Source organism: Microcaecilia unicolor, chromosome 7 (genome assembly GCF_901765095.1).
Source record: "Microcaecilia unicolor chromosome 7, aMicUni1.1, whole genome shotgun sequence".
Classification (NCBI taxonomy): domain Eukaryota; kingdom Metazoa; phylum Chordata; class Amphibia; order Gymnophiona; family Siphonopidae; genus Microcaecilia; species Microcaecilia unicolor.
The window spans coordinates 234609201-234633429 of record NC_044037.1 but is presented as its reverse complement, the minus strand read 5'-3'; the positions used below and the strand labels follow the sequence as shown (position 1 = coordinate 234633429).

General features: G+C 46.1%; 1 protein-coding gene across 1 annotated transcript in view; it reads right to left on the bottom strand.

Moving 5' to 3' along the window:
• LOC115473687 (sodium channel protein type 2 subunit alpha-like) overlaps positions 1-24229 on the bottom strand; it is a 381519-nt gene that overhangs the window by 50619 nt on the left and 306671 nt on the right. The window contains exons 22-23 of the mRNA XM_030208710.1: positions 21915-22037; positions 14675-14950 (exon numbers count right to left, since the gene is read on the bottom strand). Of these exons, the coding sequence (XP_030064570.1) occupies positions 14675-14950; positions 21915-22037 (399 nt within the window). The remainder of the gene's footprint in view (positions 1-14674; positions 14951-21914; positions 22038-24229) is intronic.

Here is a 24229-nt window from a genome sequence, read left to right as displayed (position 1 = left end):
ACAGCTGGTATGTTTGCATTTTGGCAGCGAGCATAGTGGGCTGATACGCTTTCCTCCCAAAAGAGTCCAAGGTTCTAGATTCTCTGCCTGGGGGCGCCGAGGCATAGTCCCTAGTACTCTTGGCTCTTTTGACAGCAGAGTCCACCACCATGGAATTGTGAGGTAGCTGAGACCTCATCAATTTAGGCTCTCCGTGGATCCGATATTGGGATTCAGACTTTTTCGGGATCACAGGATTAGATAGAGGGAACGACCAGTTTTGCATAAGGATTTCCTTCAGTACATTATGCAAAGGAGCCGTTGCAGCCTCTCTAGGTGGAGAAGGATAATACAGGACCTCGAGCATCTCAGTCCTGGGCTCATCCTCAACTACCATAGGGAAGGGAATAGCCGCAGCCATTTCCCGGACAAAGGAGGTGAAGGATAGACTCTCTGGTGGAGAAAGTCTCCTTTCTAGTGGAGGGGAAGGTTCAGAAAGAATCCCATAGGACTCATCAGAAGAAAAGTACCTGGGATCCTCCTCTTCCTCCCATGAATGCTCATCTTCAGTATCGGAGAAGACATCCCTCAGAGCAGTCCGAAACTGAGCCTGCCTCAATGCCGAGGAACGATGTCCTCGATGACGGTGCCGAGAAGTCGAATAGAGGGAGAGCAATCCTCTCGGTGCCAATGCTTCTCGGGTGCTGAATCCCTTGACGCTCCGGAGCTCCTGGCACCGTGTGTCGAAGGAGAACGATGACGGTGCTTCTTCGCCATCGCTCGACGCCTGTCTCCTCGGGGCCGGGTCTGACGAAGGTTGGTCCCGGGCAGTTTGCATAACAGGAGGCCTCGAGACAGGTGGAGACCCACTCGATGCCTCACTGCTCCCAGCACAAGTTGGACGTTCCGCAGCTATTACCTTCGCTCCCGACGTCGATGCGTCCCTCGATGTCGATGGCGCCGACCTCGGTACCGATGTGGAAGGACTGGACCAAGCCCCAAAAAGCTTCGCTCGTTGGGCTTCTCGAGACGCTTGGGTCCATTTCTTCATGCAAAGACACAGACTGCAAGCGGCTGGGCTATGGTTGCGCCCAAGGCACTGGATACACCAAGAGTGGGCATCGGTATCCGAGATGGTCCGGTTGCACAGAGTACAACGTTTGAAGCCGCTGGGTGTCTCTGATAACATGGAAGGAAAAACGGCTTCGGCAAAATTAAATGACGCAATCGTGCCAAAAAAGTAAAGGGCACAAAAGGGGAAAAGGCCGGCCGCATCAAAAAGAAAGAAAACTTAGAAAGTGCCAAAAACTAAGAAAAAAATACCGGGGTTTAAAAAAGAACGAATAATGATATAAAGACATGCTATGTCAGCTGCTAGAGTTACACTAGTTGCTTATTGGAAGGCCCCTCAGGTTCCTTTTTTGATTAAGTGGTTGAATAAGTTGTGGTATATCTGTGAAATGGAAAGATTGAGGGTTATTTGTTGTAAAACTTTATCTAAATGGGAGGTGGTCTGGGAGCCTTTTATTTCACATTGCTGTTTATTAATGCTTGCATATGTTGATGTTATTGTTTTCCTCTCTGTTTATGTATTGTTTCTAATTGTTTAATAAAGACTTCTTTAAAAGAATCGTGAAGACTCACTTTCCTGGGCCAGCAAACTGAACAGGGAAAAACCTCTTCACCTCACTGCGGACAAGAAAAAACTGAGCGGGAACGCTCATGCAATGGGTGGGAAGTTGTCTGCGCATACGATGTTTGCGTGCTAGAAGGCTCTGGCAAAACATTTTAAATTTTGCTGTAGAAAAATTTGCCATTTCCTGGGCCGCCGTGGACACCGACCCACATGTGAGAACAAGCAGCCTGCTTGTCCTCGGAGAATACGGGTTTTCCTGCCCCTTCGTGGGGACGTCCTCAGGAAAACTTGGGCGCCCTGTTCGATTATGCCCCTCCACGTATTCTGAATTTGCCATGTCAAAGTCCTGATCTAAACCCTATTTAAATGTATGGCAGTCAGCTTAGTTTTCTGTGTGTAACGAGTAGAACTTCTCAGACCTAGAATACATACAGATCAGATTCATGCTCATTTCTACTAATAAAGATGGAAGCTGATGAAAGCTGTGAAAATGCAGACCCTTCAGAGACAGAGTGAGTATCAACAATTCTTCTAAAAACTGCTATTTTATACAAAGCTACAAGGCAATGTTTATTTTTTTCTGGTATTAAAAAACACCCAGAGACAAGGGTACTGGTGAAGCCAATACTCCTCATTGTTGAAATGTTCAGAAGAAAAGTGCAGCAATAGCCCACCTTTTCGTTATCACCAGTAGTGGACAAGCGTGATAACTGCAGATACAATTACTACCTAGGGCAACCAAATTATGGGGAGATCTCCTGGATGAAGACTGATTTGACTGTCTGCCTCATCATGATCATCTTCACGAAACACGCAAGGTGAAAGATAAATTCTATGCATTATTCATAGGCCAACCTGTAGAATCTTGCTTTCAGTTTGCCTATAAACTCTGGTGATCTCCAGCACAGCAAAGAGCAATTGTCTGTATTCATTTCCTATACCAAATAACTGTAATTGCAGTTTATGTTAACAGACATTAGTGTGAAGTAGCTCCTTTGGCTTCCAGATTGGTATTGTTATTTCTATAAATGCTCTTTTCCAACAATAGCAGCCTTTATAATAAACTACAAGCTTCTTTGTCTGCAATTACATTCAGCACTTCTGGAAGGTATGTGGCTGAAAGAGGCATTCATCAAGATCTACAGCACCTTCTTACAAAAGATATTAAAATCAGTTCCTCCTTATTCATTTAAATAAAACATTATTGCTTGGTAGTCTGTCAAGATCAAAATTCTCTTTCCTTACTATACTTTGGTGAAATCCTTGAGAACTCTTAAATCTAGAAGGTTGCTTTGATATGATTTCTCCCCTGTAGCCCATGTTTCTTGGGAGTGAAGGGATAGAACATGAACTCTCCATTCTGTACTTGATCTGTGGCAAATACCACTTGGTGCTGAGGTTGCTGAAACAGAAATTCCCGAATCCTTCAAATTTGACTGCATTTGATCACTTTGATGGTATTATCTGAGTCAATCACCTCTGTGGTGCTCTGTCAGTTTCTGGTGCTGAGGATTCGTGTCCCAAGATCGCCTCTCAATGATGCCATTTTGTAAGGCATGACTTCTTTCACTTAGGAAGGATTCACTCCTAGAGGCCTCTGTTTTTCCAATTGGCTGATGGAGCATGGGCCTCTGGCCCTCTGAAGCTACTCTTTTTCTCTCAGTCTTGACTTCTTCATGCAGGATCACAAAACCTGTATCTTATAGGTCCTTAATCAAGGAACAGCAAGGCAGACCAAGCTAAACAATCTGTTGTGTTCAAACGCATTCTGGTGATCCCTATCAGAGTATCTGCTCTCAGTCCTTACAGTCATCTATGTACAATGGAAGCAATTTTGACATCATGATGCAGTCTCAGGCACTTGAATATGATGGACATTTTCCAGCTACACATACCAATGACTGATTCTCACATGGCAGACAATTTGCTAGCCAAACTGAATTCAATTGAGAACATAAGTAGTATTGAGGGGATTCAGAGGGAGGGCAACAGCCAAAAGACAGAAAGAAACCAAGTAAAAGTCCTCTCATCACCTACAAAAAAACAACTTAAAAAGCATTCTGTGCACACTATGCTATGTGATAGCTTAGATGAAAACACATTAAGAAGATTTTGAGACACCTGCACATGCTCTAAAAAAACATTCTAGATGTTTCTGAGCTCCAAAAGAGCTCTTCTTTGACAGTACTATTGGATGACTTCATCCAATTATGGATGGAGAAAACATGGGTACCCACATACTTTAAACCTATATGTGAACACATGTAGAATAACTACTGTAAAATACACATGGTGATTTGAAAATTGAATCATTGCATGTACTTTCTCTCCTTCGACCTAACCAGTCCTTTTAGCGAATGCTACATACCTGTAGAAGGTATTCTCCGAGGACAGCAGGCTGATTGTTCTCACTGATGGGTGACGTCCACGGCAGCCCCTCCAATCGGAACACTTTCTAGCAAAGTCCTTTGCTAGTCCTCGCGCGCCGATGCGCACCGCGCATGCGCGGCCGTCTTCCCGCCCGAACCGGCTCGTGCCGGCCAGTCTCATATGTAGCAAGACAAAGAGAAGGGAAGACACAACTCCAAAGGGGAGGCGGGCGGGTTTGTGAGAACAATCAGCCTGCTGTCCTCGGAGAATACCTTCTACAGGTATGTAGCATTCGCTTTCTCCGAGGACAAGCAGGCTGCTTGTTCTCACTGATGGGGTATCCCTAGCCCCCAGGCTCACTCAAAACAACATCCATGGTCAATTGGGCCTCGCAACGGCGAGGACATAACTGAGATTGACCTAAAAAATTTACCAACTAACTGAGAGTGCAGCCTGGAACAGAACAAACATGGGCCTAGGGGGGTGGAGTTGGATTCTAAACCCCGAACAGATTCTGAAGCACTGACTGCCCGAACCGACTGTCGCGTCGGGTATCCTGCTGCAGGCAGTAATGAGATGTGAATGTGTGGACAGATGACCACGTCGCAGCTTTGCAAATCTCTTCAATAGTGGCTGACTTCAAGTGGGCTACCGACGCTGCCATGGCTCTAACATTATGAGCCGTGACATGACCCTCAAGAGCCAGCCCAGCCTGGGCGTAAGTGAAGGAAATGCAATCTGCTAGCCAATTGGATATGGTGCGTTTTCCCACAGCCACTCCCCTCCTGTTGGGATCAAAAGAAACAAACAATTGGGCGGACTGTCTGTTGGGCTGTGTCCGCTCCAGATAGAAGGCCAATGCTCTCTTGCAGTCCAATGTGTGCAGCTGACGTTCAGCAGGGCAGGAATGAGGACGGGGAAAGAATGTTGGCAAGACAATTGACTGGTTCAGATGGAACTCCGACACAACCTTTGGCAAGAACTTAGGGTGAGTGCGGAGGACTACTCTGTTATGATGAAATTTGGTGTAAGGAGCCTGGGCTACCAGGGCCTGAAGCTCACTGACTCTACGAGCTGAAGTAACTGCCACCAAGAAAATGACCTTCCAGGTCAAGTACTTCAGATGGCAGGAATTCAGTGGCTCAAAAGGAGGTTTCATCAGCTGGGTGAGAACGACATTGAGATCCCATGACACTGTAGGAGGCTTGACAGGGGGCTTTGACAAAAGCAAACCTCTCATGAAGCGAACAACTAAAGGCTGTCCTGAGATCGGCTTACCTTCCACACGGTAATGGTATGCACTGATTGCACTAAGGTGAACCCTTACAGAGTTGGTCTTGAGACCAGACTCAGACAGGTGCAGAAGGTATTCAAGCAGGGTCTGTGTAGGACAAGAGCGAGGATCTAGGGCCTTGCTGTCACACCAGACGGCAAACCTCCTCCATAGAAAGAAGTAACTCCTCTTAGTGGAATCTTTCCTGGAAGCAAGCAAGATGCGGGAGACACCCTCTGACAGACCCAAAGAGGCAAAGTCTACGCTCTCAACATCCAGGCCGTGAGAGCCAGGGACCGGAGGTTGGGATGCAGAAGCGCCCCTTCGTCCTGTGTGATGAGGGTCGGAAAACACTCCAATCTCCACGGTTCTTCGGAGGACAACTCCAGAAGAAGAGGGAACCAGATCTGACGCGGCCAAAAAGGAGCAATCAGAATCATGGTGCCTCGGTCTTGCTTCAGTTTCAACAAAGTCTTCCCCACCAGAGGTATGGGAGGATAAGCATACAGCAGACCCTCCCCCCAGTCCAGGAGGAAGGCATCCGATGCCAGTCTGCCGTGGGCCTGAAGCCTGGAACAGAATTGAGGGACTTTGTGGTTGGCTCGAGATGCAAAGAGATCTACCAAGGGGGTGCCCCACACCTGGAAGATCTGTCACACCACACAGGAATTGAGCGACCACTCGTGAGGTTGCATAATCCTGCTCAACCTGTTGGCTAGACTGTTGTTTACGCCTGCCAGATATGTGGCTTGGAGCACCATGCCGTGACGGCGAGCCCAGAGCCACATGCTGACGGCTTCCTGACACAGGGGGCGAGATCCGGTGCCCCCCTGCTTGTTGACGTAATACATGGCAACCTGGTTGTCTGTCTGAATTTGGATAATTTGGTGGGACAGCCGATCTCTGAAAGCCTTCAGAGCGTTCCAGATCGCTCATAACTCCAGAAGATTGATCTGCAGATCGCGTTCCTGGAAGGACCAGCTTCCCTGGGTGTGAAGCCCATCGACATGAGCTCCCCACCCCAGGAGGGACGCATCCGTGGTCAGCACTTTTTGTGGCTGAGGAATTTGGAAAGGACGTCCCAGAGTCAAATTGGACCAAATCGTCCACCAATACAGGGATTTGAGAAAACTCGTGGACAGGTGGATCACGTCTTCTAGATCCCCAGCAGCCTGAAACCACTGGGAAGCTAGGGTCCATTGAGCAGATCTCATGTGAAGGCGGGCCATGGGAGTCACATGAACTGTGGAGGCCATGTGGCCCAGCAATCTCAACATCTGCCGAGCTGTGATCTGCTGGGACGCTCGCACCCGCGAGACGAGGGACAACAAGTTGTTGGCTCTCGTCTCTGGGAGATAGGCGCGAGCCGTCCGAGAATCCAGCAGAGCTCCTATGAATTCGAGTTTCTGCACTGGGAGAAGATGGGTCTTTGGATAATTTATCACAAACCCCAGTAGCTCCAGGAGGCGAACAGTCATCTGCATGGACTGCAGGGCTCCTGCCTCGGACGTGTTCTTCACCAGCCAATCGTCGAGATATGGGAACACGTGCACCCCCAGCCTGCGAAGTGCCGCTGCTACTACAGCCAAGCACTTTGTGAACATCCTTGGTGCAGAGGCGAGCCCAAAGGGTAGCACACAGTACTGGAAGTGACGCGTGCCCAGCTGAAATCGCAGATACTGTCTGTGAGCTGGCAGTATCGGGATGTGTGTATAGGCGTCCTTCAAGTCCAGAGAGCATAGCCAATCGTTTTCCTGAATCATGGGGAAAAGGGTGCCCAGGGAAAGCATCCTGAACTTTTCTTTGACCAGATATTTGTTCAGGGCTCTTAGGTCTAGGATGTGACGCATCCCCCCTGTTTTCTTTTCCACAAGGAAGTACCTGGAATAGAATCCCAGCCCTTCCTGCCCGGGCTCGACCGCATTGGCGCTGAGAAGGGTGGAGAGTTCCTCTGCAAGTACTTGCTTGTGCTGGAAGCTGTAAGACTGAGCTCCCGGTGGACAATTTGGAGGTTTTGAGGCCAAATTGAGGGTGTATCCTTGCCGGACTATTTGAAGAACCCACTGATCGGAGGTTATGAGAGGTCGCCCGGCACTGACACTTGGATGTCGGCTATGCTCTGCTGGAGCCGGTCAAAAGCTTGTCCCTTGCTTTTGCTGGGGAGCCAAGGGGCCTTGCTGAGGCGAGGACATAACTGAGATTGACCTAAAAAAATTTACCAACTAACTGAGAGTGCAGCCTGGAACAGAACAAACATGGGCCTAGGGGGGTGGAGTTGGATTCTAAACCCCGAACAGATTCTGAAGCACTGACTGCCCGAACCGACTGTCGCGTCGGGTATCCTGCTGCAGGCAGTAATGAGATGTGAATGTGTGGACAGATGACCACGTCGCAGCTTTGCAAATCTCTTCAATAGTGGCTGACTTCAAGTGGGCTACCGACGCTGCCATGGCTCTAACATTATGAGCCGTGACATGACCCTCAAGAGCCAGCCCAGCCTGGGCGTAAGTGAAGGAAATGCAATCTGCTAGCCAATTGGATATGGTGCGTTTTCCCACAGCCACTCCCCTCCTGTTGGGATCAAAAGAAACAAACAATTGGGCGGACTGTCTGTTGGGCTGTGTCCGCTCCAGATAGAAGGCCAATGCTCTCTTGCAGTCCAATGTGTGCAGCTGACGTTCAGCAGGGCAGGAATGAGGACGGGGAAAGAATGTTGGCAAGACAATTGACTGGTTCAGATGGAACTCCGACACAACCTTTGGCAAGAACTTAGGGTGAGTGCGGAGGACTACTCTGTTATGATGAAATTTGGTGTAAGGAGCCTGGGCTACCAGGGCCTGAAGCTCACTGACTCTACGAGCTGAAGTAACTGCCACCAAGAAAATGACCTTCCAGGTCAAGTACTTCAGATGGCAGGAATTCAGTGGCTCAAAAGGAGGTTTCATCAGCTGGGTGAGAACGACATTGAGATCCCATGACACTGTAGGAGGCTTGACAAGGGGCTTTGACAAAAGCAAACCTCTCATGAAGCGAACAACTAAAGGCTGTCCTGAGATCGGCTTACCTTCCACACGGTAATGGTATGCACTGATTGCACTAAGGTGAACCCTTACAGAGTTGGTCTTGAGACCAGACTCAGACAGGTGCAGAAGGTATTCAAGCAGGGTCTGTGTAGGACAAGAGCGAGGATCTAGGGCCTTGCTGTCACACCAGACGGCAAACCTCCTCCACAGAAAGAAGTAACTCCTCTTAGTGGAATCTTTCCTGGAAGGAAGCAAGCAAGATGCGGGAGACACCCTCTGACAGACCCAAAGAGGCAAAGTCTAAGCTCTCAACATCCAGGCCGTGAGAGCCAGGGACCGGAGGCTGGGATGCAGAAGCGCCCCTTCGTCCTGTGTGATGAGGGTCGGAAAACACTCCAATCTCCACGGTTCTTCGGAGGACAACTCCAGAAGAAGAGGGAACCAGATCTGATGCGGCCAAAAAGGAGCAATCAGAATCATGGTGCCTCGGTCTTGCTTCAGTTTCAACAAAGTCTTCCCCACCAGAGGTATGGGAGGATAAGCATACAGCAGACCCTCCCCCCAGTCCAGGAGGAAGGCATCCGATGCCAGTCTGCCGTGGGCCTGAAGCCTGGAACAGAACTGAGGGACTTTGTGGTTGGCTCGAGATGCGAAGAGATCTACCAAGGGGGTGCCCCACACCTGGAAGATCTGTCGCACTACACGGGAATTGAGCGACCACTCGTGAGGTTGCATAATCCTGCTCAACCTGTCGGCCAGACTGTTGTTTATGCCTGTCAGATATGTGGCTTGGAGCACCATGCCGTGACGGCGAGCCCAGAGCCACATGCTGACGGCTTCCTGACACAGGGGGCGAGATCCGGTGCCCCCCTGCTTGTTGACGTAATACATGGCAACCTGGTTGTCTGTCTGAATTTGGATAATTTGGTGGGACAGCCGATCTCTGAAAGCCTTCAGAGCGTTCCAGATCGCTCGTAACTCCAGAAGATTGATCTGCAGATCGCGTTCCTGGAGGGACCAGCTTCCTTGGGTGTGAAGCCCATCGACATGAGCTCCCCATCCCAGGAGAGACGCATCCGTGGTCAGCACTTTTTGTGGCTGAGGAATTTGGAAAGGACGTCCCAGAGTCAAATTGGACCAAATCGTCCACCAATACAGGGATTTGAGAAAACTCGTGGACAGGTGGATCACGTCTTCTAGGTCTCCAGCAGCCTGAGACCACTGGGATGCCAGGGTCCATTGAGCAGATCTCATGTAAAGGCGGGCCATGGGAGTCACATGAACTGTGGAGGCCACGTGGCCCAGCAATCTCAACATCTGCCGAGCTGTGATCTGCTGGGACGCTCGCACCCGCGAGACGAGGGACAACAAGTTGCTGGCTCTCGTCTCTGGGAGATAGGCGCGAGCCGTCCGAGAATCCAGCAGAGCTCCTATGAATTCGAGTTTCTGTACTGGGAGAAGATGAAACTTTGGGTAATTTATCACAAACCCCAGTAGCTCCAGGAGGCGAATAGTCATCTGCATGGACTGCAGGGCTCCTGCCTCGGATGTGTTCTTCACCAGCCAATCGTCGAGATATGGGAACATGTGTACCCCCAGCTGCGAAGTGCCGCTGCTACTACAGCCAAGCAATTGGTGAACACTCTGGGCGCAGAGGCGAGCCCAAAGGGTAGCACACAGTACTGGAAGTGACGTGTGCCCAGCTGAAATCGCAGATACTGTCTGTGAGCTGGCAGTATCGGGATGTGCGTGTAGGCGTCCTTCAAGTCCAGAGAGCATAGCCAATCGTTTTCCTGAATCATGGGGAGAAGGGTGTCCAGGGAAAGCATCCTGAACTTTTCTTTGACCAGATATTTGTTCAGGGCCCTTAGGTCTAGGATGGGACGCATCCCCCCTGTTTTCTTTTCCACAAGGAAGTACCTGGAATAGAATCCCAGCCCTTCTTGCCCGGATGGCACGGGCTCGACCGCATTGACGTTGAGAAGGGCGGAGAGTTCCTCTGCAAGTACCTGCTTGTGTTGGAAGCTGTAAGATTGAGCTCCCGGTGGACAATTTGGGGGTTTTGAGGCCAAATTGAGGGTGTATCCTTGCCGGACTATTTGGAGAACCCACTGATCGGAGGTTATGAGAGGCCACCTTAGGTGAAAAGCTTTCAACCTCCCCCCGACTGGTAGATCGCCCGGCACTGACACTTGGATGTCGGCTATGCTCTGCTGGAGCCAGTCAAAAGCTCGTCCCTTGCTTTTGCTGGGGAGCCGAGGGGCCTTGCTGAGGCGCACGCTGCTGACGAGAGCGAGCGCGCTGGGGCTTAGCCTGGGCCGCAGGCTGTCGAGAAGGAGGATTGTACCTACGCTTGCCAGAAGAGTAGGGAACAGTCTTCCTTCCCCAAAAAAATCTTCTACCTGTAGAGGTAGAGGCTGAAGGCTGCCGGCGGGAGAACTTGTCGAATGCGGTGTCCCGCTGGTGGAGCTGTTCTACCACCTGTTCGACTTTCTCTCCAAAAATATTATCCGCACGGCAAGGCGAGTCCGCAATCCGCTGCTGGATCCTATTCTCCAGGTCGGAGGCACGCAGCCATGAGAGTCTGCGCATCACCACACCTTGAGCAGCGGCCCTGGACGCAACATCAAAGGTGTCATACACCCCTCTGGCCAGGAATTTTCTGCACGCCTTCAGCTGCCTGACCACCTCCTGAAAAGGCTTGGCTTGCTCAGGGGGGAGCTTATCCACCAAGCCCGCCAACTGCCGCACATTGTTCCGCATGTGTATGCTCGTGCAGAGCTGGTACGACTGAATTTTGGCCACGAGCATAGAAGAATGGTAGGCCTTCCTCCCAAAGGAGTCCAAGGTTCTAGAGTCCTTGCCCGGGGGCGCCGAAGCATGCTCCCTAGAACTCTTGGCCTTCTTTAGGGCCAAATCCACAACTCAGAGTCGTGAGGCAACTGAGTGCGCATCAGCTCTGGGTCCCCATGGATTCGGTACTGGGACTCAATCTTCTTGGGGATGTGGGGATTAGTTAATGGCTTGGTCCAGTTCGCCAGCAATGTCTTTTTGAGGACATGATGTATGGGTACTGTGGACGCTTCCTTAGGTGGAGAAGGATAGTCCAGGAGCTCAAACATTTCAGCCCTGGGCTCGTCCTCCACAACCACTGGGAAGGGGATGGCCGTAGACATCTCCCGGACAAAGGAAGCGAAAGACAGACTCTCGGGAGGAGAAAGCTGCCTTTCAGGAGAGGGAGTGGGATCAGAAGGAAGACCCTCAGACTCCTTGTCAGAGAAATATCTGATGTCTTCCTCTTCTTCCCACGAGGCCTCACCCTCGGTGTCAGACACAAGTTCACGGACCTGTGTCTGCAACCATGTCCGGCTCGACTCAGTGGAACCACGGCCACGGTGGGAGCGTCAAGAGGTAGACTCCCTCGCCCGCACCGGCGAAGCTCCCTCCGCCGACGTAGTCGGGGAGCCTTCCTGGGAGGCGACCGCAGTCGGTACCGCACGCGGTACTGACGCCGGAGACCTCACCCCGGGTAATGGGCCAGCCAGCGCCTCACTCAACAGTACCGGAGGCGCAAGCACCCCTGGTACCGGAGGGGTAGGGCGCAACAGCTCTCCCAGGATCTCTGGGAGAACGGCCCGGAGGCTCTCGTTCAGAGCGGCTGCAGAAAAAGGCATGGAAGTCGATGCAGGCGTCGATGTCAGAGTCTGTTCCGGGCGTGGAGGCTGTTCCGGGCTGTCCAAGGGGGAACGCATCGACACCTCTTGAACAGAGGGCGAGCGGTCCTCTCGGTGCCGATGCCTACTGGGTGCCGACTCCTTCGACGACCCAGAGCTCTCGGTGTCGACACGGGAAGGAGACTGGTGCCGATGCTTCTTCGACTTCTTGGAACGAAGCATGTCACCGGAGCTTCCCGGCACCGACGAGGAGGACGTCGAGAGGTAGACTCCCTCGCCCGCACCGGCGAAGCTCCCTCCGCCGACGTAGTCGAGGAGCCTTCCTGGGAGGCGACCGCAGTCGGTACCGCACGCGGTACTGACGCCGGAGACCTCACCCCGGGTAATGGGCCAGCCGGCGCCTCACTCAACAGTACCGGAGGTGCAAGCACCCCCGGTACCGGAGGGGTAGGGCGCAACAGCTCTCCCAGGATCTCTGGGAGAACGGCCCGGAGGCTCTCGTTCAGAGCGGCTGCAGAAAAAGGCATGGAAGTCGATGCAGGCGTCGATGTCAGAGTCTGTTCCGGGCGTGGAGGCTGTTCCGGGCTGTCCAAGGGGGAGCGCATCGACACCTCTTGAACAGAGGGCGAGCGGTCCTCTCGGTGCCGATGCCTACTGGGTGCCGACTCCTTCGGCGACCCAGAGCTCTCGGTGTCGACATGGGAAGGAGACCGGTGCCGATGCTTCTTCGACTTCTTGGAACGAAGCATGTCACCGGAGCTTCCCGGCACCGACGAGGAGGACGTAGAATCCAGCCGTCTCTTCCTCGGGGCCGAGGCCGAAGGAGGTCGGTCTCGGGGGGGCTGTACCGCAGGAGCCCTGAGGGTGGGGGGAGACCCACCCGAAGGCTCACCGCCACCAGCAGGGGAAAGGACAGCCCTCACCTGCACTCCAGACGAAGCACCACCGTCCGACGACATCAGCAGACGAGGAGGTCTCGATACCACCGACGCTGCCTTCCGATGTCGCCCCGATGCAGAGGGCCGATGCCTCGATGCACTCGATGCAATCGGGGGCGAAGATGAAGGTCCAGGCGCCGACGACGTCGAAGCAGTCGATACTCCCGGTGCCGATGCCGACGAAGAGCCAGAGAACAAAATGTTCCACTGGACTAATCTCGCTACCTGAGTCCGCTTTTGTAAAAGGGAACACAGACTACAGGCCTGAGGGCGGTGCCCAGCCCCCAGACACTGAAGACACGACGCGTGCCTGTCAGTGAGCGAGATTACCCGGGCGCACTTCTTGCGCTGGAAGACTTCGATGTCATGGGCGGAAAAATCGCGCCGGCGAGATCAAAACTCGAAATGGCGAAAAAGGCACCGCAAAATTTAGGGGGAAGAAAAAACTTCGACCGAGGCCTAAATAGAGCCTACCCCGACGACGAAAGAAAACTTACCGGGGCAAAAACTGGAAGTATGGGAAGGGAGAAGACCATAAAGGTCCCCTTCCGACACCTTTTTTTAAATTTTTTTTATTTTGAAAGACACAGTCGATAAACGACGCGCGAGGTCAACTTTGGGGCGCGAACGGCGATACACGACCGTACCGAGCGCGGACAAAAGAAGACTGGCCGGCACGAGCTGGTTCGGGCGGGAAGACGGCCTGCTTGTCCTCGGAGAATAACTGCAATAAATGGACGGAGACAGCAATAGTGTAACTTCACTTTTTATATGGGTAAATAAATGTTCACCCAAGTTATAAAGTTTTGATTATTACTCGTCCGAAATGCACTTTCAATTCTTTTTATTTTTATTAAATCAAAGGACTAGTGTAGTCAACCCTGCATACGCTATTTTTGAACTGTGATCAAATTATAGCTTCTCTGTCCTGCCCAATTCTCCACTTGTATCTCCTAGGTGCTTTGCACCCTAACATGTATTTGCAGTGTATTGCTCTCTGAAGTACAATTATCAGTGTGGTTGACCCAAGTGTAGAATAATGAGCTCATGCTCATTCAAGGTGCCTTTCCTCCTGCGGATCTCATTTCCACACATCCAAACTGCAGGAGTGGTTGAAGCTGCCATGGAGACTTATGTGTGCACTGATTCAGAGTCCTATACACTGTAGAAATGTGCAGAAAATTCTGTTTCAGAGAGAAGTACCCCGCACTCCTTGGTCAGAGTGTAGGGAGGAGAAGTGGAAACAGTGGCAGCAGGAGGAGGGAAGGACTGGAAGCAATCGTGACAAAGAGAAGAATAACAATAAGGTACTGTATACGAGTCCGGTTTTCATCAAATGGTTGAGGACTGATTATAGATATAATGGTCAATTATACAAGCTATGGGCACTGTTTACTAAGCAGCTTTATAAGCACATTAATGTATGTTTTTAATGTGTGTTCAAGTGTACAGCACTGCGTACGTTTAGTAGCGCTATAGAAATGATAAGTAGTAGTAGTAGTAGTGTGTTAACCATGTTTGCGCATTAGCCAAGTAAGTGCCTACAATATCCCTATAGGCGCCTACCTGGTTAGAACACGCGCTAAGTGTAGGCGTGCTAAAAACAGTAATGCACCTTAGGAAACAGGGCCCTATAAATCATGTAATAGAAAAATAATTCTGAAAAATGCACTATTAATTAATAAGAATATATATATATATATATATATATATATATACATACATACATACATACACACACACACACACACACAAACACATACATATGATAATCAACTTACTACTTGAAGAAGAGAAAGATATCCAGCTCCCACGTTATCAAAGTTTACTTTCACGTTCCTCCATCGGGCACTTTGATTTCTGAGCATAAGGCATTCACTTTTATTATTCACTACAGTTTCTAGGAACATCTCACCACTGGTGGTATTAACACAATGAAAGAATTTGCCAGCAAACAGATTCACTCCCATTATGCTGAAAATGAGCCAGAATATAAGGCAGACCAGAAGTACATTCATGATGGATGGAATTGCTCCCATAAGGGCATTCACAACCACCTAGTTCAAAAATTAAAGAAATAATACATGTAAGAATACACATTTAGTTGAGGATAAGACAATCTTTCAATAAGCCAGTTTATCTATAAACTCAAAACTATGTCCATTTCTATGGAGTAAAAAAAATGTTTTTAGAACTATTTGTCATAAAACAACAAAATAGTAACTGGTGTCTAGATGGTTAAAAAAAACAATGTAAAACAATTAACAAAAATAAAGACCTGATAGAGGTAAGATGATGTCATACAGTTTGTGTTCTCTAAAGAAAAAAAAAAGAGAAATAAGTATTAAACATAAACATAGCAAAAATGACAAATAATATATGAGATACAAACTTAAATAATAACGGTATAAGAACTGACTGAAAAAGATAGTAGTTGATAAGTTTATGTATCAAAGATAGTGTATTGATCCAACAATTGTATACTTACAACTGAAAATCTCTCAGGTCCCTTTACTCATGTACAGTTATGCTTACGATTACATCTGAAGCAATACTGACACAGACAAACTTACTAAAACTAGGTTTGTCACTGGCACATTTAGTTGGCAAATTTAAATTTTAAGCAATGAAATTGTTTTAACATTTCACAAACATTAGAAAGGAAGAAAATTCATCCTTGCAAGTTGAAACTTAAATTTCAATCTTCCTAAATATTTAATTTCAGTGCAGTGCTTTGCTTTAACGAAAGAAGAGAGCGTAGAGCTTGAAAACTAGTCAGAAATACTTAGGGGAGGCCATTTTCAAAGCTATTTCTACAGGCAGTACACACCTCTACTGCAGAAATGTTTTTTTGTCCTCCTTATATGTAGGTGAAACTGCACGTAAAGCCCTATTTTTACACAGAATATAAGGACTGGAATAGAAACGCCTAGGTCTTGACATGCTCCATATTCCAGTGGTATTTCAGAAAAGGATATGCTGACAACAGCTTTTCTTAAGAAACATGCAGGAATACAAGTGTATTTGCCAGCAGGAGCAGCCATTTTATAAAGAAACACACTGAAAAATGAATGGCATGTACCCAGCAGCTCACACATGGAAGTGGCACTTACATATGGAAGTTTTATTACTGATATTCAAAACATTGCCTGGTAGTGTAGCGGTAATGTTTATGTTTGTTTAAAACTTTTATATATCATCCAGGCAACTAAAGATCGTAATTTTTTTAAATCTTTGAACTTTTATTGATTTTATAGTAAGACAAAGAACACTAAGCATCAAATAATGAACAGCGAGGACACGAGGATAAATAATACAGTACAATTAAGTTGCATGCGAGATTAATATACATTAAGACTTCAAGATGTTTTAAGAGAGTTGACCATTTCTTCATAAAAGTTAACAGACACTTTTGAATGCTTAGAGATATAAGATTCATATTTGTAGGAGGTGCAGACCAAGTTCCACCATTGATTGCAGTTGGCTTGATCTAACGTTTTCCAAGAAGCAAAGACCATTTTAAGTGCAATGGTGAGCACAATGTGTTCAGTAGTAAACAGTCATGTTTCTCTAAAACATCTCTAAAGCAATTATCCTTAAGAACCAGATACTTATACTCAATTGGACAAGAGAGGTTACAGATAGAGGAGATGAGACCAATATGCACTTTCTGAGTAGACAGCATATTTGGAAACATTTAAAGAACTGTGAATTAGGTAAAGAAAAAAAATCATCTTGCATTTCAGAAAATGTTTTCCAAGTGAGGTTTCACAGGTTAATAAAATCACAGAGGTCCCATATGCCTATTCTGTGCTAATGTGACCCGATACTTGCTTTTTTATCAATTAAGAGGGAGGGATTATGCCATAGAGGTAAATAAATAAAGAGTTTGGGACCAAGGCATTTTTAAGGTACTATCAAATTTGGAGAGTAGCATGTGCGTTGTTTTGAAGATAGGATTGGTTATAAACCTCTTAGGAAATCGCACTGCTACAAGGTGGTGGTGGAAAGGTAAGGGATCAAAACGATATTTTTTAAGTAGCAGCATCCATGGCAGATTGTTGTTGGGGTCAGTAGGAAAGATCCATTCCAAACCATGACATATGATAAAGGCTTTATGATACGTTAATAGGTCAAGAAAATTGACCCCACCATGCAGCCTAGGGGCTTTTACTTTAAGTACAGAGATTCTAGGGGATTTAGAATTCCATAAAAAGTTGATTAACAACTGCTCTATGGATTTATAAAAAGAATTTTGGAATAATAGTGGAATCATGCTTAAAATATAAGTGATTTTTGGGATAATCATTATTTTTAGCAAATTCAATGTGCTCCACCAGGAGAGGTGAAGGTGTGACCATGTTGTAAGGGAGTCTAAGTAGAATTTTATCAGTATTAATTTTAATTGAGGATATAAAGTCCCTGTCAAAGAATATGCCCAGATATTTTAAGGAGGTGGTTAGCCATTTAAGTGGGTAGTCAGGTATGGTGAATAGTGCACAATGATCATTCAGGGGCATAAGCTCAGTTTTCTCCCAGTTGATTCTATACCCAGATAGTGTACATAAGTGGAATATTAACTGAATGAGTGCAAATAGTGACTTTTGGGGCTGAGTTAAATATACCATTATGCCATTGGCATATGCCAAAAGCTTAAATTCATATGAGTACTTTGATGCACAGCAACCAACAGCGGCTCGAGCCAAACTAAACAAAAGAAGTGATATTGGACATCCTTGGCTGGTGTCTCTATTTAGCGTGAACAATTTGGAGAGTTCACCATTAGCCACTATCCATGCTACGGGTGAGGTGTATAACAGTTGCAGCATTTGTACAAACAATCCAGGAATACCAAAATTACATAACACAACAAATAAATATTTTCACTCTACTCAATCAAAAGCCTTCTCTGTGTCCAAGGAGACTGATAGAACAGGATAGGGCCTTGATCGAGCAGAGTGGATTAAATGACATAGCAATCTGATGTTATCAGAACCAAACCAGTTTTTCAAGAAAATTGTCTGATCCCTATTAGTAAGAGGATGTATAACCTGTTTAAGACTGCAGCAAATAATTTTTGTATATATTTTGTAGTCAGAATTCAAAAGCGATATGAGCCTATAATTCTGTACCAGGTGAGGATCTGTGTTTGGTTTTGCCAGAACAATGTTAGCTTCCAAGAATCTACACATCTGCTGAGGTGATGAGATCAATGCCTGATAATAATGTAAAAGTCTCGGGGAGAGGGAAGCTGAAAAAGATTTGTAAAACTTCACCATCAGCCTACAGCTTTAGCAGATGGAAGCAGTTTGACTTTAACAGCTGATAGAATTTCACTAATGAGGATGGGCTTGTTGAGGAGTTGTATTTGGTGATCAGAGAGACATGGCAACTGTAGTTTTGACAAGAATGAAGATATGTCAGAATCTGTGGCACTGCACTCTGATGAGTACAAAGTACTGTAAAATTGTTTGAAGGCTGTTAGGATTTCAGAGGAAGACGTGAGCCACATGATGTTCTGATACAGGCCATATGCAGTTTAGTCCTTTTACCTTTCAGTTAAGATGCTAGCAATTTCCCAGCCTTGTTAGCTTCAGAATAATAAAGTGAGTTGTGTTGCAATTTCAATAGCCACAGTTTTTGTAAAATGGGCTTAGATAGACCAGTGTATAAGGTACATTCCAATTGGTGTATCTTTTGTTCTAATTGGGTAATAGCCAAGTTGTTAGCTAATTACTTCACCATGTAACCAAGCTTTGTAGGTTTCTCAGACAGTGATAAATGATAAGGCAGGATCACAGTTGTTGGCAAGAATCGTCCGTTAGGAGGGAAGTGTTAAGTCTCCAAGATGAGGATTTTGAATGCTCTGGGGACCAATGAAGATTGCAAGTGACTGCAGCATGATCTGAGATTGATATCTCATGTATTTTGGCTTGATCAAGCATAGGAATTAAATCTTTGTACCCAAGAAGCAGTCTAATCTGGAGCGAGAGTGAGGAGGTGCAGAGCAGAATGAGTAGTCTCATGATGTGGTGTGGATCAGTCTCTATAGATCCGACAATCCATTAAGATGCATGAGCATATCTTGAGCTTGGCGGGATGACAATTGGAAGATCTAAGTATGGATCCAATGGGAAATTGAAGTCACCACCCAATATGGTGTTGCATATCAAGAATATGGATCCAGAATTAGTGACACAGTGAAAGAAATTAGAGTCATCAGTATTGGGTGCATAAACATTGATATCTTCCAGTGATGACTATCGGCCATCTGAGTCATAGTTATGTGACAAGAATTGGATTGGATATGATTTGTATATTAAGGTTATCACTCCATTTTTCCGTCCCATCGCAGGGGCTGCATAACATTGATTGTACCATTTGCCAGTGAGTTTAGATGCATTTGTTAGATTCAAACGGGACTCTTGTAGCAGGCATATGTCTGAGCCTGAGTTTTTTAAGTTAGAGAAGGATATTTTTTTAAACATTTTATAGGGTGGGAGCATGATGATTCACAGCTTAGCCATGGTAAATCAATCACGGAAGAAAAACGGTGATGTAGGGCAGACTCCATCTCAACTTGCACACAGAGTGAAAATGGCAGGAAAGTACAATCCTCGTGGTTAAAAATCAAGGGAAAAACTGAACGAGAAAAGGCAAAAAAAAAACCCAATAGAGAACAAAATACAAGGAATTACCTCAATGAATGGAATGGTGTGTGTTCAGCATGGCCGGGCACGTCTCCGAACTGGCATGCAGGCTGAATGTATGATAAGAATTGAGCAGCCCTTAGTTGCAGAAATCACACAGAAGAACATAGCGATAACTGGAGTATCTTTGTCAGCAAGTATTGCCAAGTGGACCAGCGGTGTGAGCATTAAGAAATTTCAGTAGCTCATCAGGGACAGAGTAATACTTAGTATTGTTTTGAAAGGTTACTTGCATTATGGCAGGGTACATTAGGCCGTATTGGGCTCCAATGGCCTTTAATTTCCATAAACAATTTTCTACTTTGTTTTGCTGTGGGCTTAGAGAAGTCTGGTGTTATAATAATCTTGGAACCCTCAAAGATTAGAGATGGTATAGAGTGCACAGCTTCTAGAATCATCATAACTTGATTATGCCTGAGAAACGTAATAATAATTGGTCTAGGGAAGTTCTTTCCAGGTGGTGGTGGTTGAGCCACGATATGATGAGCATGTTCTATATCAAGTAGAACTTTCGGTTATAATTTCAGAATATTAGTCAAAAGGATGGTAGAAATGATAGTAAAGTCCTTACCTTCAATCTTTTCTGGCAGGCCCAGAAGGCGAAGGTTATTTCTGTGCATTGAGGGGCCCTTTTATGAAGCGGTGGTAAGCCCAACGTGGGCTTACTGCTCGGTAACAGGGAAGTACCGCTGGGCTACAGCAGCAGTCCGGCTGTAGTTCCCTCCGTCAACACACATGATTTCCGGTGCTACAAAAATATTTTAATTTTTGTAGCGCTGGTGTGTACCCGGTGGTAATTGGTTATTGCCGGGTTAGCGTGGGAGCCCTTACTGCCACCTCAATGAGAGGCGGTAAAAGCTCCCTCCCAAAATGGCCGCATGGCAAGTGGTTTAAGAAAAGGGAAACCTGCCTTTTACCTGCTGTGGTAAAAGGGGGTCTCGACATGCGTCAATAACACACGCCGATGCCAGTGCAGGTCCCTTTTGCTGCAGCTTCGTAAAAGGACCTCTTAGTTTGACAAATCTTCAATGTCATGTTGCAAAATTTAAATTTTATTTAATTTACATTGTGTGGAAGCATGCTCTTCATCATGTGCCGTGATGTGTTCATCAATAAACTTCAATCTGGCATTAAACTGCGTGAACTGAGTCAACCCAGCTACAAGATCAGATTTCATCTTGAAGGTAGTTTTTAAATTTTGTTATATCAACTCTCTAACGGACTTTATATCGCTGGTGATGGTGTCTGCTTTATCCAAAGGCAAAGGCACTATCATGGCCTTCTCTGATGTGCTTGGTTCCTGTTTGGAGCGCTTAGAAGCAGAGTGCACCGCGGACAGATGGTCATTTTTGTTACATTTGTGAGCCATGATCTTTAGAGCATCCGTTCTGTAGATAAATCTCTGAGAATAACGAAAAGACTGCTTATATGATCAAAAAATAAAGAGATGCTGGCGGGAGAACAAGCGCTACACGGCCTTTCTGACTGAGGTCACGTGACTTCCCCAGACTGTAAAATTTTAAAACAGAAAAGAACTCCATAAAATGAAAGGAAAGACATGAAACATTGAAATCAAGTGATTTCCTCAAACTTTCATTTATATCTGCCATCTAAGTCCCTGCAATCTGTTTGGTTGACATGGAGGATTAGACCTCCATTTTTTCTATCACTGGACTGAAAATTTGGAATGTGCTGCAATCCACTTTAAGATCAGTGAGGAAACTGGATTTTTTTTTAATTTTCAGCAAGCTTTTACATCTATGTAGCTGCTACCCGAAGTATTGATTTTAAGCTATACAGACTGATTGTGTAGTTGCTACCTGAGACACTGGTTTAAGGATATACTGACTGTTTTAAGTAGTGTAATGTGCAGTCATCTTGTATTGAGTCATTTTGTGTGTGATTTTATTTTTTATGTACTTGTTTTTAAAACTATACTCTGTCTACAATTGTAGATTATTCAAAACATAATCTGCTCAAATAAAATAAAGTCATCTTCCTTGTGTAAGTGCCGGCACATCCATTGTCTCTATAAAGTGCTGCATACACCTTGTAGTGCTAAACAAATAATAATAATAATGTGTCAAGGCAACCTACTACTACTACTTGACATTTCTAAAGCGCTACTAGAGTTACGCAGCTCTGTACAATTTAACATAGAAGGACAGTAACCTACAACATATCCGTTAATGATGGGTACAAGTAAAATGTTATTAGAGTATTTCTGCATGAATTCATCATTCTTTTAAGTTTATTTTGCATGCACAATTTCTATTAATATTTTACTTCATAATTATGTATTTTGTCTTACCCTCATCCCTTCAAATCGTGACAGTGCTCGTAGAGGTCTTAATGCTCTAAGTGTCCTAAGGGATTTAATTGCACCTAGTTCTGAGTAGCCCATGGCATTAGCAATTAAGCTTATCAAAGAGACCTGCACAAAAACAAAAAATATATACTGTGTATATATATATATATATATATATATATATTTTCATTCAGATGGATGCATTGTATATTAAAGGATTTCCAAAACTCCTTCTTGAAGCCCTACTATGATCAAGGAAAGAATGTGAACGAAAAACAAAAATGAAGCAAGTTATGTCACAAATACTAATGGATGAAATCCTGTTGGTAAGAGAGACCATCCATTGGAAATTTGCTAGCTTCTTGAAAGAAGACGTGGAGGGGCATTTTCAAAATGTGGAGGAGTGGCCTAGTGGTTAGGGTGGTGGACTCTGGTCCTGGGGAACTGAGTTCGATTCCCACTTCAGGCACAGGCAGCTTCTTGTGACTCTGGGCAAGTCACTTAATCCTCCATTGCCCCAGGTACAAATAAGTACCTGTATATAATATGTAAGCCACATTGAGCCTGCCATGAGTGGGAAAGAACGGGGTACAAATGTAACAACAACAAAAAAAAGAACATCCAAATCAGAATTTGGACATCCTGCTCATAATGTCCAAAAAAAAACTATTCAACTCACAGCAATTTTCGAATAGGAAAGATGTCCAGATTTCCTGTTTGAAAATACGTAAGAAGGACATGCTTACTCTGGAGATGTCAACACTGAACAACCATTTTACAATTTGAAATGTTTAAATTATAAACTGGAGAATACAAAGCACAGGGACATCTGTCTGGCAGTATTCGTATGAAAAAGAACTAAGCAACCACATTAGATGGGGGCTGAATACAAACGGGCCGAAGGCCAGCAAAGGATATTGGGAGGGGGAGGAGGGCTAGGGGAGGAGGGTGTAAGCTCTAGAAGAAAACAGATAAGAAAGCAAGAGGATCAAGCAGAGGAAAGGGTTAAGAGTAAGGCAAGGAGGAGTAGGGAAAGGAGGGGCGAAGGACAGAAGAAAGCTGAGCAAGTGGGGAAGCAGGAAAAGATTTGAATGAGAAGGCTAGAGCTGAGGACCGTTTCCCTACCCGCCCGCCCAGTTACTATCTTAGTCGCAGCTGGGGGCGCGGATATGTTAGGTCAGTTAGGGCCGGGTACACAGCACCTTGACAGTTAATGCTTGAAAGTTAAGTGTTAAACCATGTGTGTTCAGTTGAAATTTAAGGAAAGAAAAGTTTAGCTGCAGGTTAGTGGATACATGAGAGACACGAATATTTGACACTTTTGTCTCCCAGCTTGGACAGTCAGGAGGCCTGGTACATTGGGATGCTGTGTACAGCTGTGGAGGCACATTCTTCAACGGGATAGGCTGAAGGACAACGTGTGCTAAGAGGGATGGCACAATAAAGCAGAGACAGGGTGAGTGGAGGAGTGGCCTAGTGGTTAGAGTGGTGGACTTTGGTCCTGGGGAACTGGGTTCGATTCCTACTGCAGGCACAGGCAGCTCCTTGTGACTCTGGGCAAGTCACTTAACCCTCCATTGCCCCAGGTACAAATAAGTACCTAAGCCGCATTGAGCCTGCCATGAGTGGGAAAGCGCGGGGTACAAATTAAAAAAAAAAACCCTGTGTGGAAGTAAGAGATTGCAGAAAAGGAAGGCTGTGTACCTGGCAAACAGTTAGATAGTAAGAATGTTACAAGTTATTAAATTATTATATTGTGTGAACAAAAGATGGTGTTTTATGTTCCTGGCTGCGGCCTAAATAAATTCCAACTTTCTCTCGAAAACTGACTCCTGTGTGATTATGTAACTACAAATACAGAACTGAGTGTGGGTCGAGTGCCTGATTTGTGGCCACACAGATGTCCTTGTAGAACAAAGGAGTAGCCTAGTGGTAAGTGCAATGGACGGTAAACCAAATGATGTTCCTGAAAATAAAACTGAAGCGGAAAAAAAAGAAAAAGCAAGGAAGGGGGAACAAAAATATGAGAAGGTACCCAAAGAGAAAACACCCTCACAAATCACTAAAACCAAAACACATACTAGGAAATGTACATGGAAAGCAATGACCACAAATGCTCACAGTCTAAGCAATAAAATTCATGACCTTCAAGCCCTGATTTTGGAGGCTGACTTGGACATAGTTGCAGTCACAGAGACATGGCTCAATGGTTCCCATGAATGGGATGTAAACATACCAGGCTATAATCTTTTTAGGAAGGATAGAGAGGGATGTATAGGTGGAGGAGTAGCTCTGTATGTGAGAAATGATATCCCAGC